The sequence below is a fragment of the Chrysemys picta genome, chromosome 6 (genome assembly GCF_011386835.1).
Source record: "Chrysemys picta bellii isolate R12L10 chromosome 6, ASM1138683v2, whole genome shotgun sequence".
NCBI classification, from domain to species: domain Eukaryota; kingdom Metazoa; phylum Chordata; order Testudines; family Emydidae; genus Chrysemys; species Chrysemys picta.
This window is the reverse complement of record NC_088796.1, coordinates 48,800,442-48,815,148: the sequence shown is the minus strand read 5'-3', so window position 1 is coordinate 48,815,148 and position 14,707 is coordinate 48,800,442. Positions and strand designations below refer to the sequence as shown.

The 14,707-nt window shown below is 44.3% G+C and overlaps 1 protein-coding gene across 19 annotated transcripts in view; it reads left to right on the top strand.

Annotated features, from left to right (window-relative positions):
* TNPO1 (transportin 1) overlaps positions 1-14,707 on the top strand; it is a 157,555-nt gene that overhangs the window by 100,864 nt on the left and 41,984 nt on the right. For all 19 annotated transcript variants that reach the window (XR_010602195.1, XR_010602193.1, XR_010602194.1 and 16 more), the window contains 2 exons: positions 8,348-8,573; positions 11,197-11,368. Coding sequence is in view for 15 of the 19 variants with exons in the window: in XM_005288230.5 (XP_005288287.2) it covers positions 8,348-8,573; positions 11,197-11,368 (398 nt within the window). In the remaining 4 variants the exon portion in view is untranslated. The remainder of the gene's footprint in view (positions 1-8,347; positions 8,574-11,196; positions 11,369-14,707) is intronic.

Below are 14,707 nucleotides of genomic sequence, written 5' to 3'. Positions count from 1 at the left end.
ATTGCTCTTGTCACACCTTGCCTTCTCCTCCCCACCCTTTCCTTTTATCACTATCACTTATTATGTAATCAGTAAGGTTAAGATTTTGTCATGGTTATTTTTAGTAAAAGTCAAGGATAGGGTCGCGGGTAATACACAAATTCATGGAAGCCTCTGACCCTTCTTTCTGTTACTAAAAATAACGAGGGAGGCACCTGATTGGGGGATGCTATGGGAGGAGGTGGGCCTAGCACCCGCAGTCCCGGTGACTGGGCCTTCTGGGTGCCTCTCGTTCGGTGTCTCCCTCTCCCTCTGACGCAGCTGGGGACTGAAGCGGAAAATGTCAGGGGTCTCTGAAAGTCACAGAATCTGTGACCTCCATGACATCTTATCATTAGTAATCAGATTTATGTTTGGTGTATACTCCTCGGACATGGGCTATTTCTTACTTGTGTGAGGCACTAAGCACACTTCTGAGTCCTTGAAAAAATAATGAATACTGATAAAATAACTGATTTAGGTTGAAGTTTTCTATGTAACTTCCTTGGATCGTTGTCAGCCCTCTTGTGAATGTGAAAACAACTGGCCTTTCAGACTCAAGTGAGAGAGTACCACAGTGGAAGTGCGAACGTTTAGTGCAAATAACTTTCTTGTGACTGTGCAGTGCACGCAGTAAAAGCAATACCATGTCCTCAGGAGGTGGGGATGTGAAACTAGTGAAGTTTTATAATGATTACTCGATTACAACAAAATTATGAAAAATATTTAAAGTCACCCATACTTAAAAATCTAGTCATTCTTGTTACTCTCTTGCTCCCCCACTCTGTTCAAGTACCGTATATTTAATAGAGTACTTTAGCCAGCTCTGAGGATTAGAGACTTTGTATAATTTCCAAGCTGGTTTTCCTGTTTTTTTGATGGTATACATCTATATTTCTAGCCCTAGCCTTTCATGAAATGTTGATGTTTAAATTGACACACAACCCCATATCTCCTCCAGTCTAGCAGTGCTTTTTTCTGGCATTGATTTAGGACTTAATGGAGCTGTAGCCAGTCCCAAACCTTGGAAAAATGTCATTTTGAGTCCATTATATAGCCCAGGAATTACTCAAGTTTAGCACTTACAGATTTACCACGTTCACTGATATTAAGATATTAAAAGTTAAGGATATGTTGGTAAACAAACAGCAAGAAAAATCAAAGCTTAATTTGCTTTCAGTATGTAGGCAGAATAAGGTGTTGAAACGTTTTCATCCTACCTTGGATGTTGAAACATTCATGTGTATGTTTTACTCTACAACTGACTTGTGGAAATTCACGGTTAAAAACTGTCAAGTATCAGAGGGGTAGCTGTGTTAGTCTGTATCCACAAAAACCAACGAGGAGTCCGGTGGCATCTGAAGAAGTGGGTTTTTTACCCACAAAAGCTTATGCCCAAATAAATCTTAGGCTTTAAGGTGCCACCGGACTCCTCGTTGTTTTTACAGTTAAAAACTGAAAAATCAAAAAATTTCATTTTGGATAGACCATAAATAAATTTTTGTGGTTTTATCAGCAAAACAAAAAATGAAAATGGTTCTTCGAGTGCTTGCTCACATTGATTCCGTTCTAGGTGTGTACATGTCCGTGTGCGCAGACGTGGGAGATTTTTTGCCTTAGCGGTATCCGTAGGGCGGGCTGTGGCGCCCTCTTGAGTGCCGGTGCCTAAGAAGAGCGACTTTGTGGCACAGAGCAAGAAGGGCAAAGGACCCGGTTCAGGCTGCCAGCCCACACTGGAGCCACATGGGGATGACCCCCCCTCCCCCCAATGGGTCCCCTAGCCCCCTGAAAGATCTGCCACCAACTCCAGGGAGCGGTAGGGGATCCAGACTGGTGGCAGGGCTGATGCCTTCTGAGGCTCTCCTGGTGCCCAGAGAGCAGATGCCTCTACCAGTGCCTTCCTGGCCCAGGTGCCAATTCAGGATATCTGCAGGACTGCTACACAGTTGTCTGTCCAGACGTTTACATCTGATTATGCACTTAACCAGCAAGCCCAAGACAATGTGGACTTTGGCAGAGCAGTGTTGGAAGCCGAATAACCGTGAACTCTGAGCCCGCCTCCAGGGAAACTGCTTATGAGTCATCTAGAATGAGATTGACATGAGCAAGCACTCGAGGGCGGGGGGAGACAGTTGCCTACCTTTTGTAACTGTGGCTCCTCTTAGAGTGCTTGCTTATGTCAATTCCATTCTAGATGTGAGCACAGTTGGAGGTTTTTGCCTTAGCGGTACCCGTAGGGTCGGCTGTAGCGCTCTCGAGTGCTGGGCTCATGCGTTGGTATATTAGGCGCTGCCGACCCTACACCCTCTCACTTCCTCCTTACTGCCCCTGATGGTTGGTCTGAGTGCCTTGTCTTGCATCGCAAGAGCGTTTGAATTCTTACAGTCCATTGTTCTGTCTCCTTTGTTGTTAGTTGATAGGTACTTAGTTAGACCTTTTAAGTTAAATGTTAGAGTAGTTATTTAGGAGTTAAAGTTCCAGCTGGGACTTCCCCTCAGAGCAAGGCATGCCCTGTTCCCCTGGCTTTGAGCCATGTTCATTGTGCAGCTGGCCGATGCCCATTAGTGACCCCCACGAGAGCTGTTTAAAGTGTTTGGGGGAGTCCCACAAAAAGAATAAGCGCAGGATCTGCCAAAGCTTTCACCCTCAAATTCAGAAGGAATGAGATATCCGCTTGAGGGCCCTCCTCATGGAGGCTGCGCTTCGTCCTACCTCAGAGCACTTTTGTTCAGACTCCACGCCTAGCACCTCGGCGTCAGCACGTTGCGCACCACTGGCACCAGTACCCTCCGAGCACCGTTTCCCCTCCCTGGTGCCTAAGAAGCGGTTGAAGTCAATTGGCCCACCAGCATCGTAGAAAAAGGGGGCTTTTGGCAAAGGACCTGTGTCTGGTAATGTGCCCAACCCAGAGCTGCTTGGGGGTACCGCTGAGGTCGGACTTCCTAGTCCAGCCAGGATCCTGTCTCTGACTCCTGGGAGCAGCAGGAGGTCCCAGCCCCTAGTAGGGTCATTTGTGCCCGAAGCGGGCCTGGTGGCCAAAGAGCAAGCAGCTAAATGGCACCACAGATGCCAAGCCAGGTGACAGACCAGGCCAAGGTCCTGGCATCTACGGGCAAGCTGGGTATGGAACTGCCCCCTAAAGCAGCTAAGCATCCCCGATCCATGGACTGCAGGCCTTGGATCCTGCCACCGGAGCTTCTGTCCCCGATTGGAAGACACAGGTTCCTAATGCCATGGTCTCCCCCTGTGTGGCACAGGACACCTGAGTCGCGACGCTGATCTACATACCCATGGTACTGGGTCTCCCACAAGAGTTTGCCACACGCAGATCACCATTGCATAAGTGGTCTCCTAGATGTCCATTACACCCGATGTGGGATTGTTCCAGGTTCTGGCACTGTCTCCAGCTCCCCAGTACTGCTCTTTGGGCAGGCACTGGTCTTCGCCCTCTCCTTACTGGTTGCTCACGAGGGTCAGTTGGCAGATTCAGGCATCTATGGCTCTGCCCTGGTCACTGGAAGGGCAATGGTCTAAGCCTGAATGGGAGTTGAGCCCCTCGCCTATAAAAGGTGAATCGCCACCAGTCCATGAGACCGATGTGGCTCCTGCAGCAGCAGGGTGGAGGCAGGGGCAATAGCCTGTTCAGTGGCCGTACTGGAACCCGTGGAGTGTACCTGTTTTGCCGGTCCCGTAGTCCCACCGTTCCTCCCAGACTGCATCAGACAAGCTGCCCCCAGCACAGCCAGCACCCAAGTCCCAACACAGTGCCGAATCTGATGCGGGGGGCAACACAGCGTGCCCCGATGCCCAAAGAGCCATCCACAGACAAGCCAGGGGAAGCAGACCCTCCCCCTACTTTGTAGTCATCTTTGTTGTCTCCGGACCAAGCAGTGGTGGGCCCCTTGCAAAGGCAAAATGGAGCTTCAGACCCATTCTGGACCTGCGCTGCCTCAACAAGTCTCAAGAAGTTAGTTTCACATGGTGTCTCTGGCCTCCATTATTCCCTTCCTGAATCCAGGAGACTCGTATGCCACCCTTGAACTAAAGGACGCATATTTCCATTTTCCCAGGGGACAGGCATTTGCTCTGTTTTGTGTTGGACCACCGCCATTTTCAATTCAAGGCGCTGCCCTTTGGTCTCTCGTCCACCTTGAGAGAGTTTACGAAGTGCATAGCACCAGTGGCTACTTACCTGAGGCGTGCAAATTTATCCATACCTTGAAGACTGGCTAATAAAGGGCCGGTCCCGGGATCAGGTGCAGCGGCATCTCGATCTGGTTTGCTCCAACTGTCGTGATCTGGGGCTGTTGATAAATGAGAAGACCTCAATCTGAATGCCTGTACAATGCTGAGTTCATTGGAGCGGTCCTCCCTGAAGCTCTGTTCCAAGACATGGCGGACCTGATCTCATGCATGCAAGCCCACCCTCTCACCACCGCGCTCATGTGCCTATGATCCTGCATTTACATGGTCCGGCATGTGCGGCCCTGCCTCCAGCCCCCTACAGGCTTGGCTGGTGTTGGTCTATGTCCCCAACAGACAGAGAATGGACTGTGTGATCAAGGTCCTGGACCATGTACTGTCGTTACTCACATGGTGGCGGAATCCTGCATCGGTGTTGGAGGGGGTTCCCTTCATGGCGCCATCCTTGTCAGTGACCCTGGTCTCTGATGCCTAGGACCTGGGGTGGGGAGCCCACCTGGGCAAGCTCAGCATGCAAGGTCGTTGGTCGAGTCACGATAGCTCCCTGCACATCAACGTCAGGGAGCTCTGAGCAGTTCTCCTGGCCTGCGAAGCCTTCCTACCTCACATAAAAAGCACGGTGGTCCAGGTCCTGACGGACAATACACTGTCTATGTTCTGTTTCAGAGTAGCAGCCGTGTTAGTCTGTATCCGCAAAAAGAACAGGAGTACTTGTGGCACCTTAGAGACTAACAAATTTATTAGAGCATAAGCTTTCGTGGACTACAGCCCACTTCTTCGGATGCATATAGAGTGGAACATATATTGAGGAGATATATATATACACACACATACAGAGAGCATGAACAGGTGGGAGTTGTCTTACCAACTCTGAGAGGCCAATTAAGTAAGAGAAAAAAACTTTTGAAGTGATAATCAAGATTGTCTGTCTGTACTGGGCTATCTTGATTATCACTTCAAAAGTTTTTTTCTCTTACTTAATTGGCCTCTCAGAGTTGGTAAGACAACTCCCACCTGTTCATGCTCTCTGTATGTGTGTGTATATATATCTCCTCAATATATGTTCCACTCTATATGCATCCGAAGAAGTGGGCTGTTTCCTATGGGCCTGGACATTTACTTACCTGGCTTGGCTGCTGCATGGTTAAATGTGGAGGAGCAGGAGTGCTCGGCTGCTGTCCAGCAGGTTCCGTTGGGCAGCAGAAAGTTCTCCACCAGAATGATCTACTTGGCCCAATGGAAGTGGTTTGCTTATTGGACCTCGAATAAAGGTATTCGGCCTGAGGAGGTCTCGTTGTAGTTGATTCTGGACTATCTTCTGGACCTCAATCTCGAAGACCCATCCCTTTCGTTTATCAAGGTCCACTTGGTCGTTATTTCGGCCTTCTGTCTGCTGCTTGAGGGTAGGTCGGTTTTCGCCCAGGACATGACTGTTAGGTTCCTCGAGGGCCTTGAGCGCCTTTATCTGCACGTTGGGGACCCTGTTCCGCCATGGGACCTGAATCTTGTGTTGTCATGGCTCACTGGACCCCCTTTCGAGCCTTTGGCTTCCTGCTCTCTCCTTCTCCTATCCTGAAAGGTTGTGTTACTCGTTGCGATAACATCTGCCCACCAGGTGTCTGAGATTAGGGCGCTTACCTCGGAACTGCCCCATACGGTCTTCTACCAGGATGAGGTTCAGCTGTGGTCACACCCAGCTTTCCTGCCCAAGGTGGTCTCTGTTTCCGATGGGCCTGGACATTTACTTACCTGACTTTTTTTCTAAAGCTGCATACGTTGGAGGAGGAGCGTAGATTGCACTCCCTAGACGTCAAGAGGGCACTAGCCTTCTGCATTGAAAGGACCCCAAGCCATTCTGCAAGTTGACGCAATTATTCATCGCGGTGGCCAACAGGATGAAAAGTTGTCCAGTGTCCACTCAACGAGTTTCTTCTTGAATCACTGCCTGCATTCACATACGATCGGGCCGGGGTTCCACCTCTGGCGATCGTAACTGCCCATTCAACCAGGGCGCAAGTCTTTTCGGCAGTTTTCCTTGTCCAAGTGCCTATCCAGGACATCCGTAGGGGGCCACCTGGTTGTCCGTCAACACATTCACATCCCATTATGCACTTACCCAGCAGCCCTGGGATGATGCTGGCTTTGATAGAGTAGTACTGCAAGCTGCTAGACAGAACTCCGAGCCCACCTCCGATGATACTGCTTTTGAATCACTTAGAATGGAATCGACATGAGCAAGCACTCAAAGAAAAAATGGTTACCTACCTTTTTTGTAACTGTTGTTTCTCGATGTGTTGCTCATGTCCATTCCATTACCCACTCTCCTATTCCTCTGTTGGAGGAGCTGGCAAGAAGGAACTGAGAGGGTGTAGGGTTGGCAGTGCCGAATATACCAACGCATGAGCGCGGCACTCGAGGGTGCTACAGCCAACCCTATGGATACCGCTAAGGCAAAAAATCTGACAGCTGTGCACATTGGCCCGCGCACACCTTGAATGAAATGGACATGAGCAACACCTCTTGAAGAACAACAGTTATAAAAGGTAGGCAACTGTGGTGTATTTTTTTTTTTTTCCTAATCACATTAAACATTTAGCTTGGCCTGAAATTAATAACTTGTTTAGTTTTTGGACAGGTTTCAGAGTAGCATCCGTGTTAGTCTGTATCCGCAAAAAGAAGAACAGGAGTACTTGTGGCACCTTAGAGACTAACAAATTTAAGCTTATGCTCTAATAAATTTGTTAGTCTCTAAGGTGCCACAAGTACTCCTGTTCTAGTTTTTGGACAGTTGACCACTCTTTTTTTTTTTTTTTTTTTTCTAATTAAACTCAAAGAAAATTTGAAAACTCTTACAAAACCACTGGAAGAGATACTGGTGCCCTAATACCCTATAGTGCTGTAGTTAGAGGATTCACCTGGGATGTAGGAGTTCCAGATTCAGGTCCATATTCTCCCTGATTTGGAGCAGGGATTTGAACTTTGTAGATGAGTGATCCGAACTACTGGGATACAGGGTGATTGTGGGGTGCGTCTCTTTCTCCTGTTGAAGCTGTTCTATTTCGTTTAAATACTTAAACATTAATTGGCCCAGAGGGAGTGAGAGTCACTCTATCGTCCGGTGGGTAGGGGACTCCCTCTCCACCCTTTATTTATTTATTTATTCTAGATGAAACTATTAGAGGAATTCATGTCGAATTCACAAATAGGTTTTGGTCAACTCTGAACTGCAGTTTTGGTAAATAAACTGTTTGTCCAGAATTTTTCACCTAGCTCTACTTAGTTGTATTGCTTAATGGCAACATTCTTTAATGGATGTCTTGTTTTGTCAAGAGTCTCTTGCATAAATGCCTACTCCTGCTCGTTCATCATCATTCCTGTCTTGCTCAACATGTGGCACTGATCTTGTCTGTCTCTCCCTACCTCTGTTCACCCACTCTTTCTTCCCCCTTTTTCCCAGAGCTCCCAAGAGAGGAAAAGAAGGTCCTAACTATGTAGTGCACCTGTGGACTAAGAAATATGGTACTAGTTGCTTGGGCTGAAAGCAGTTAGGCAGCTCTGCTCCCTGCTGCTGCTCCTTGGAAATTGAAAGGGTAGGAACAGTGCTAGGAATGGTCTTGATCTCTGTTTTGGATACTTCCAATGGAGAGCAGTGAGGGAGTAGGACAGCTTAATTCTCCTTAACACAGGAAACTGGCAGTATTAATGATCCACCATTAAGGAGCAGACCCTTAGGGAACTGTAGCCCATATTCTTATAACTGAGGTGCTAACCTTCTGTGTCTTATCAAACAAAGTAAATTAACACAAACTTGCAAACTAATTTTATTAAGCAGATGTGCTTGTTAAACTACCGTTCGCACACCAAGGCTTTTGAGTATCCTGGGAGCAGTGGAAGATATTGATAATTTTGAATGAAAATGGATTGACAAGTTGCAAAAAGTAATAAATGGTTGTTGAACAGATAGTAAGGCCTTCCAGGCATGATAAGCCTGATTGCATATTGGTAAGATTTAGTCTCTCTTTTGGCACCTTTCAGAGTGTCTCAGTAAAGAGAGAAATATTAAGCCAGAGTTATTTTAAGCCTTTCTAACAGCACTATTTTACTTTACATATTTTTGTGTTTGTAGGTTGCATGCAGGGTATGATTCCATATCTTCCTGAACTAATCCCTCACCTTATTCAGTGCCTCTCTGATAAAAAGGCTCTTGTGCGCTCCATTACATGCTGGACTCTTAGCCGCTATGCACACTGGGTAGTTAGTCAACCCCCAGACACGTACTTGAAGCCATTAATGACAGAGTTGCTAAAACGTATCCTTGATAGCAACAAGAGAGTACAAGAAGCTGCCTGCAGGTAAGTCAAGAAAGTTATTGTACTTGGTTTGCATAAAATAAATACTTTAGTAACTACTTTAAAAAATAAATAAAAAGGCCTAAATTCTTTTTTAAATATATTTTTTTTTCTGTATAATGAACTTTACTCCAAATGTGGTAGGATTCATAAGTCCCTCTTGGTGATTTTAGTTCATTTTGAGATGTCCAGTTTGATCTCTAAATGTGTTGATTACTGCACTAAAGAACTTTAGTGCAATAAGGGAAATTGTCTGTATGCAGTACCTGATTTTCATTAAGTGGTAATTTTGATGTTGCCTTAAAAGGAAAGGCTAACTTCGTTACTGATTTGCATTCTTGTATGTGCAAGATCAGTGGCAATGAAAATGGAAGACAACTATTGCTATAATAGATCTATTCTATTTACATAATTCTAACTCAGGATTTCTGAAATTGTGGGTCACAACTCTATCAGGGGTCACGAAAGGAAGTCTTGAGAGGCTGTGCAATAATATAACTTCATTTTTAAAAACTCAGCAAACTTAAAATTGCTCCTTAAAATGGACAACTTCGTGTAAGCTTTTGTACCCAGGAACCCTACTAACTGTTTCAGTGTAGCATATTGCTGGATATGATTGTGTGCAGCAGGCTGTATTAAACCTATAACCTTCCTGTGCTTGGATTTACTATTTTAATTGTATTTGTATTCCCCTGATGCCTAAAGGCCATAGCCAGGATCCAGAGCCCCATTGTGCTAGGTTCTATACAAACTTCACAAGTTTTTAACCCAGAAACACAGCATAAAGTGCAAGTAATCCAAACTGGCAATGGCAAAATGTACAGTTAGAGGTCCAGTGGCTGTAATCACAGAGGACCATGGGCAGTGATAAAGGAGTAATTGGGAAAGTTGGATTATTTCATGAAATGGACAGTGGCGAGCTGTCATAGTGATGGCTTGTAAGAAAAAATATAAAGCAGCATGGTTTTACGTAGATTGAGCCAATACCATGGGTTGTAGTATATTCTGAAGTGCTGGCTGCTAAGAGTATGAGCCTTTCAGAGTTGCTGCAGCATTTAGAAATCAAACATCCTTTGAAAAATAATCCCGAGAGTGAGTTTGTGAAAAATGTGAAGCCTTGGGAAATCAACAAGGATTGGTTATTCAAATTGGTAGTGTCAATAGGAATGTCTTTCAGGCATCTTATTTGCTATCTTTACAAATTGCAGAAAAGTATAGGACGCAGCGTTGCAGAAAATGTTATTCCCTATGCAGCAGAGAGGATTTCAAGGCCTGAAGCAGCTACCGTACTGAAAAGTGCCATTGTTATATAATACTGTCTATTTTCAGATCTGTGTAATTTTTACATAACCCCAAACATAAAACTTGTCCCTTTGCCAATAAGAAATGTCTTGGGTATCCCCAGCCCAAGGGGCAGTTGTACCTGTACAGTTCTAACCCGCTTGCTTTTTAATGCCTCTTAGGAGGAATACCTGTAGGTACCAAATAACATAATCACTGCCCACCTACAGTGTGCTATGGTTCCATTGTGATGTAGGAAAATGGCTATTCTATAACTGAGAGTAGTAGTAGAGGGGCATGATCACTTTTTCTAAAGGGAGCAACTTTTTAGCATCCAGGACAGACTGTAGTATATTAATCTGTACTTTTTTGACCCAATCCAGGCCAATAAAATCTTTGCACTATCCAATCATACGTGTTCTTTCTTCCATAAATGTGTCTGTGGAATGGCATGTTCCATCTCTAGGACCATTTCCCTACATGTTTAGGGATTTATTAATTGATTCCCTTGGGGCCTAACTGCATATAGTGTGTCTATGTAAAACTGCTCTATTTTTCCCAAAACTGGAAAAAAATCTGTTCCCTCTACTGGCTCATCATTTGACTTTTGCCACTTCTGCTCTCCACATCTGTTTTTTATATCCATTTTGTGCTAGATCGTGAGCTTTTGAGGGCAGGAACTGCCGCCTCATTAGGTTTAGACATTGTCAGGCACAGTGGAGTTGGGGCCTCTAGGTGCTGCTATAGTACAAATAACCCATTATATATCCGAAATGATGAACAGCTATTGTTAGAGTTCCTGCTGCTTCAGTTAACCCACTGCAGCTAAATTTATAATAGTACTTCTGGTTTTCCCCATTTGCATGATAGGCTTTAAGAGAATGTATCTGAATTTTATGTTCACCAGAAATGTTAAAATTGGGCCTCTTTAAACTTTTAGTTGAAAGGTTTGGTTTCCTGGATATCCGTGCCATTGTAGAAACACATTTCAGAATAATTTTAAAGGGGCAAACTGTTTAAGGATATGTCTTCACTTTGAGTGGGGGTAGCTCAAGGAGACCTGTTCAATCTAGCTATCATCGAGCTAGTGTGCTAAAAATAAAGTGTAGCAGTGCAGGGGCTAGTTGCACCAAATGTGCGCTCATCACAGATGCTAGGTACATGGGTTGGTTAGGCCTTGCAGATGCTTTCACTGCTGTGGCTACATTCTATATTTTGTACACTAGCCCTCATTGAGCTAGCGGGAGTATATCTTGAGCTGGAAATCCCATCCAAACCCTAAATGGAAATGTCACCTTCTTAATTATATTGATTTAACAATCTGACTTCTTGTTTTGCTCCTTAGTGCCTTTGCTACTCTAGAAGAGGAGGCTTGTACAGAGCTTGTTCCTTACCTTGCATATATACTTGACACTCTGGTCTTCGCATTTAGTAAATACCAGCATAAGAATCTTCTCATCCTTTATGATGCCATAGGAACTTTAGCAGATTCTGTAGGACATCATCTAAACAAACCAGTAAGTATGATTTGTATTCTGTATAAACCACTGTCATAGTGAAACAGTAACATCATGACTATCCTACTGCAGTACAGTTTAAGATTTTAAATGAAATCTTTATTAAAATCTATATAATACAAAAAAACTGACTTATTTTTCTTTTACACTGCTGCAAGGATGCACTTGGATTACTGAGTATACTAATATTTTCTGTTTTAAATATAGGGAGTCATATCTGTAGAATCTTTCAAAAAAGAACACGTTTAATTGCAGTCAGTGTATAGGGTTAGTGAAATGTTAAGTTTGTGATATTGAATTTCTTTAAACCTAACTCTCATTGTACTACTTTTGACTAGGTGGGGACCTTAATGAGAACCTTAAAATATTAAACCATACTCAGCATTGTGCCTAGCCTGCATTTTTTAAAAATGTCACTCAATACCATGCTGAAACCTAAGGCTGCTTGACCTACAGATGCTCATGTACTAAGGCTGTAGAACCCTGCATAGCAAAAAGACAAGTCTCTCTGTCAACTCCTCCTTTCAAAAACTATTAGCTATGTACAGGTTGTGAATGTAAATGCTTCAAAAGGCAGGAGATTCTTAAACTTTCCATCACCAGCCAATTATCTGTTTAGTCATTTTCTGTGGGGAAGAACTGGGCCACTGAATATGGGGCTTTCTCATTGTATTTCCCCCTCGCCCCCTTCAAGGTTTGTAGTGTTTACACCCTTGACACTGAAGCCAGGTGAAATAGACTCTTGCCCTACCGTGCACATGAGTTCATGAAATAGTGTTGAACTATTCTCTCATTCCTTTTGGAGGGCCCTTGCAGTGGAATACCGGTGCAAATGTAGATGACATTTACACTGTGTCCTGGAGGACCTTACTTGGATTCCCAATTACAGTAATTTCACCCCTTTGATAGACATTAGGTGGTTGAGACGGTTGCAGTTTGGGAATCTGAAGGAATGGAGGGAGTTAACTTTTAAGGGATTGGGTGTTTTGATCCCTGTATTGATAGGCATGATGATTCTTGGCAGTAACATCACATTCCAGACATAAGTAGCTTGTGTTTCAGTGGTCTCATCTGAGTGTCTTGTTTTAGGAATGTAAGGCATCAGTAGACAGCAGTTCTACTTGTTGCTTCATGTTGTTTGCTATATAATTGGTGTTCAATAAGATAATTGCCATCCGTAACATTGGGACTAGAGGAAGATTAGCAGCATTGTTGTTAATACACTGGGCTATGAGACTTTGGACAAGCCACTTCACTTCTAGATGCCTCTGTTTTGCCAGTAAAATGAAATTACCTTTTCTCCAGACAGGCACTTGGTTCAGCACAAGACAAAAGTTAATTGGGGGATAGTGATGTGTTCAATGTCAGAAATAGGAGGTACACCACTTGAAAACTGGATTGGTGTGTACTTTCCTTGGGGTTTTTTGTTTTTGTTTTTTTGGGGTTTTTTTGTTTTGGGATGGGTTCGAAAAGTCTCTCTATATGGGTAATGGGATGAGATTTAGGTGTGCCATATTGGAGACCTGAGTTCTGTTCCAAGTTCTGCCAGACAAGATGCAACATCTGTCTACCTATAAATGGGGGAATGAAACTTCCCTGCCTTAATAATCAAAGTCTCATGCCCTTGCCTTATAAAGATTTGTGAAGTGCACAGCATTAACATCAGTCAGTGGGTAAGGTGAGACTGCAACTCGTGGAATGCTGGCTCCAAACCCGTGCTGGCTCCAAACCCATGCATCTTCCCCTACACCTAAGGGAGTTGTGGTGTTCAGGAGCAGCGCAGCAGGGGAGAAAGAAGAATCTGTTTTGCCTATGTTCTGTCTGAACCTCTAGTTCTGTGTGCATTGAATAGATGCACTGCAGGAGAGTGAGCGGGGCCTGGAAGTATGCATGTGTTTGGAATGTTCTTAAAATTCAGTTACAAGTAATCCATGTGTGCAAATGGAATTTTTTGTTTCCCCCTATGGCTCATCATGAAACCCATGCAATGTGGTTGAATGAAGAAAACAATACACCTTTTTGACCCAAGGGATATCCTGAAAGCCGAAGGTTATAATGGAAAGTGTTAAAGGTTGCTGCTTCTGTTCCTGTAGCTGTAGTATGGAGAAGATTAGGTGCTTCTGTTTACACTTTCTCACATAACATGAATGTTCCCTTGTCCTTGTATCTGACTAGCCCTCATCAAATTAGTGGTAAACTTGTGCACTGAACAGTAAGGGTTTATAGAAATGTCTGTTTAGTCCTGTTTTTGAACTCTACCATGGAACTCAATGATATCTTTGTGGCAACATGTTCCACGGGTGTGTGGGGTGTGTGTGTGAAACAGTAAAAATATTTTTACTGCCTTTTCAGTTTCCTTGCCATTATGGGGATCTACACCTTCTTTTGAGTCATCTGATACTGGCTACTGTTAGCAACAGCATACTGGAGTGGATGGACCCCTTAGAGGCTTCGGCTCATGATGAATGCTGCCCACACTGCTCCCCTTGCTATGTTATAGACCATGTCTAGTTCTTTCCCCTTGATCCCATCACTTGTCTGTCCCATTTTATAGGACAAGACTGTTATAATCCCAATACAGTCTGGATATTGTTACAGCTAATCTTGTAGCTCCCCATTCTTTAAGCAACTATGAGCACTTCAAAATATTCAGTGTCTCAGTATTCCAGTTGAGACTTCTTTGCCTCTGTCTTACAACAGATATAGTCACATGTCCATCTCAAAAATTCCTGCAACTTGCCATTGGCCTGCAGTATGCTGTGGCCCTTTAGTGTAGTACCAGCCCTGAAAGGTTCTGTCTGGCTCCAGAAAGTTGATTCTTTCTTACAGTATCTTCTTTGACTGAGCTGTATTATCAATCAGCAAAAGCAAATTCTTTCCAACTCAGTGAATGATTTATCTGGGAGCACTCTGGGAGACTGCCTCGATGTTAGTCTCCCATTTTCTGAGAGAGCGCACGCCATTGATCTAGCAGGGTATCAAAGCGGATCCCAAGATCCAGATGTGCTCCAGCTACTTGGAATCTTCATCTTGTTAGAATACTTAAGTTAGGACCTGTGGATGACTGAAAATGGAGGGGAAAGCAAAGATAAATGAAGGAATGCTGATCCTACCTAGTGTCTCCCAACTGGTTTCACATATTGTAGAAATGCTAATTCAGAGTGCCATCAACCAGGCTTTTCATTCCCCTGCTTCACCTTCCAGACCTGTTGTCTCAGGTGGAAGTAATCGTACTGTTCCAGATGCTCTATCTTATATTCTAATTTGTGAGAAGTGGCTCTTGAAACAGCTGGGCTGACTTTCATGGTGATGGATGCTGCTGAGGTGAAGAGAGCTGTT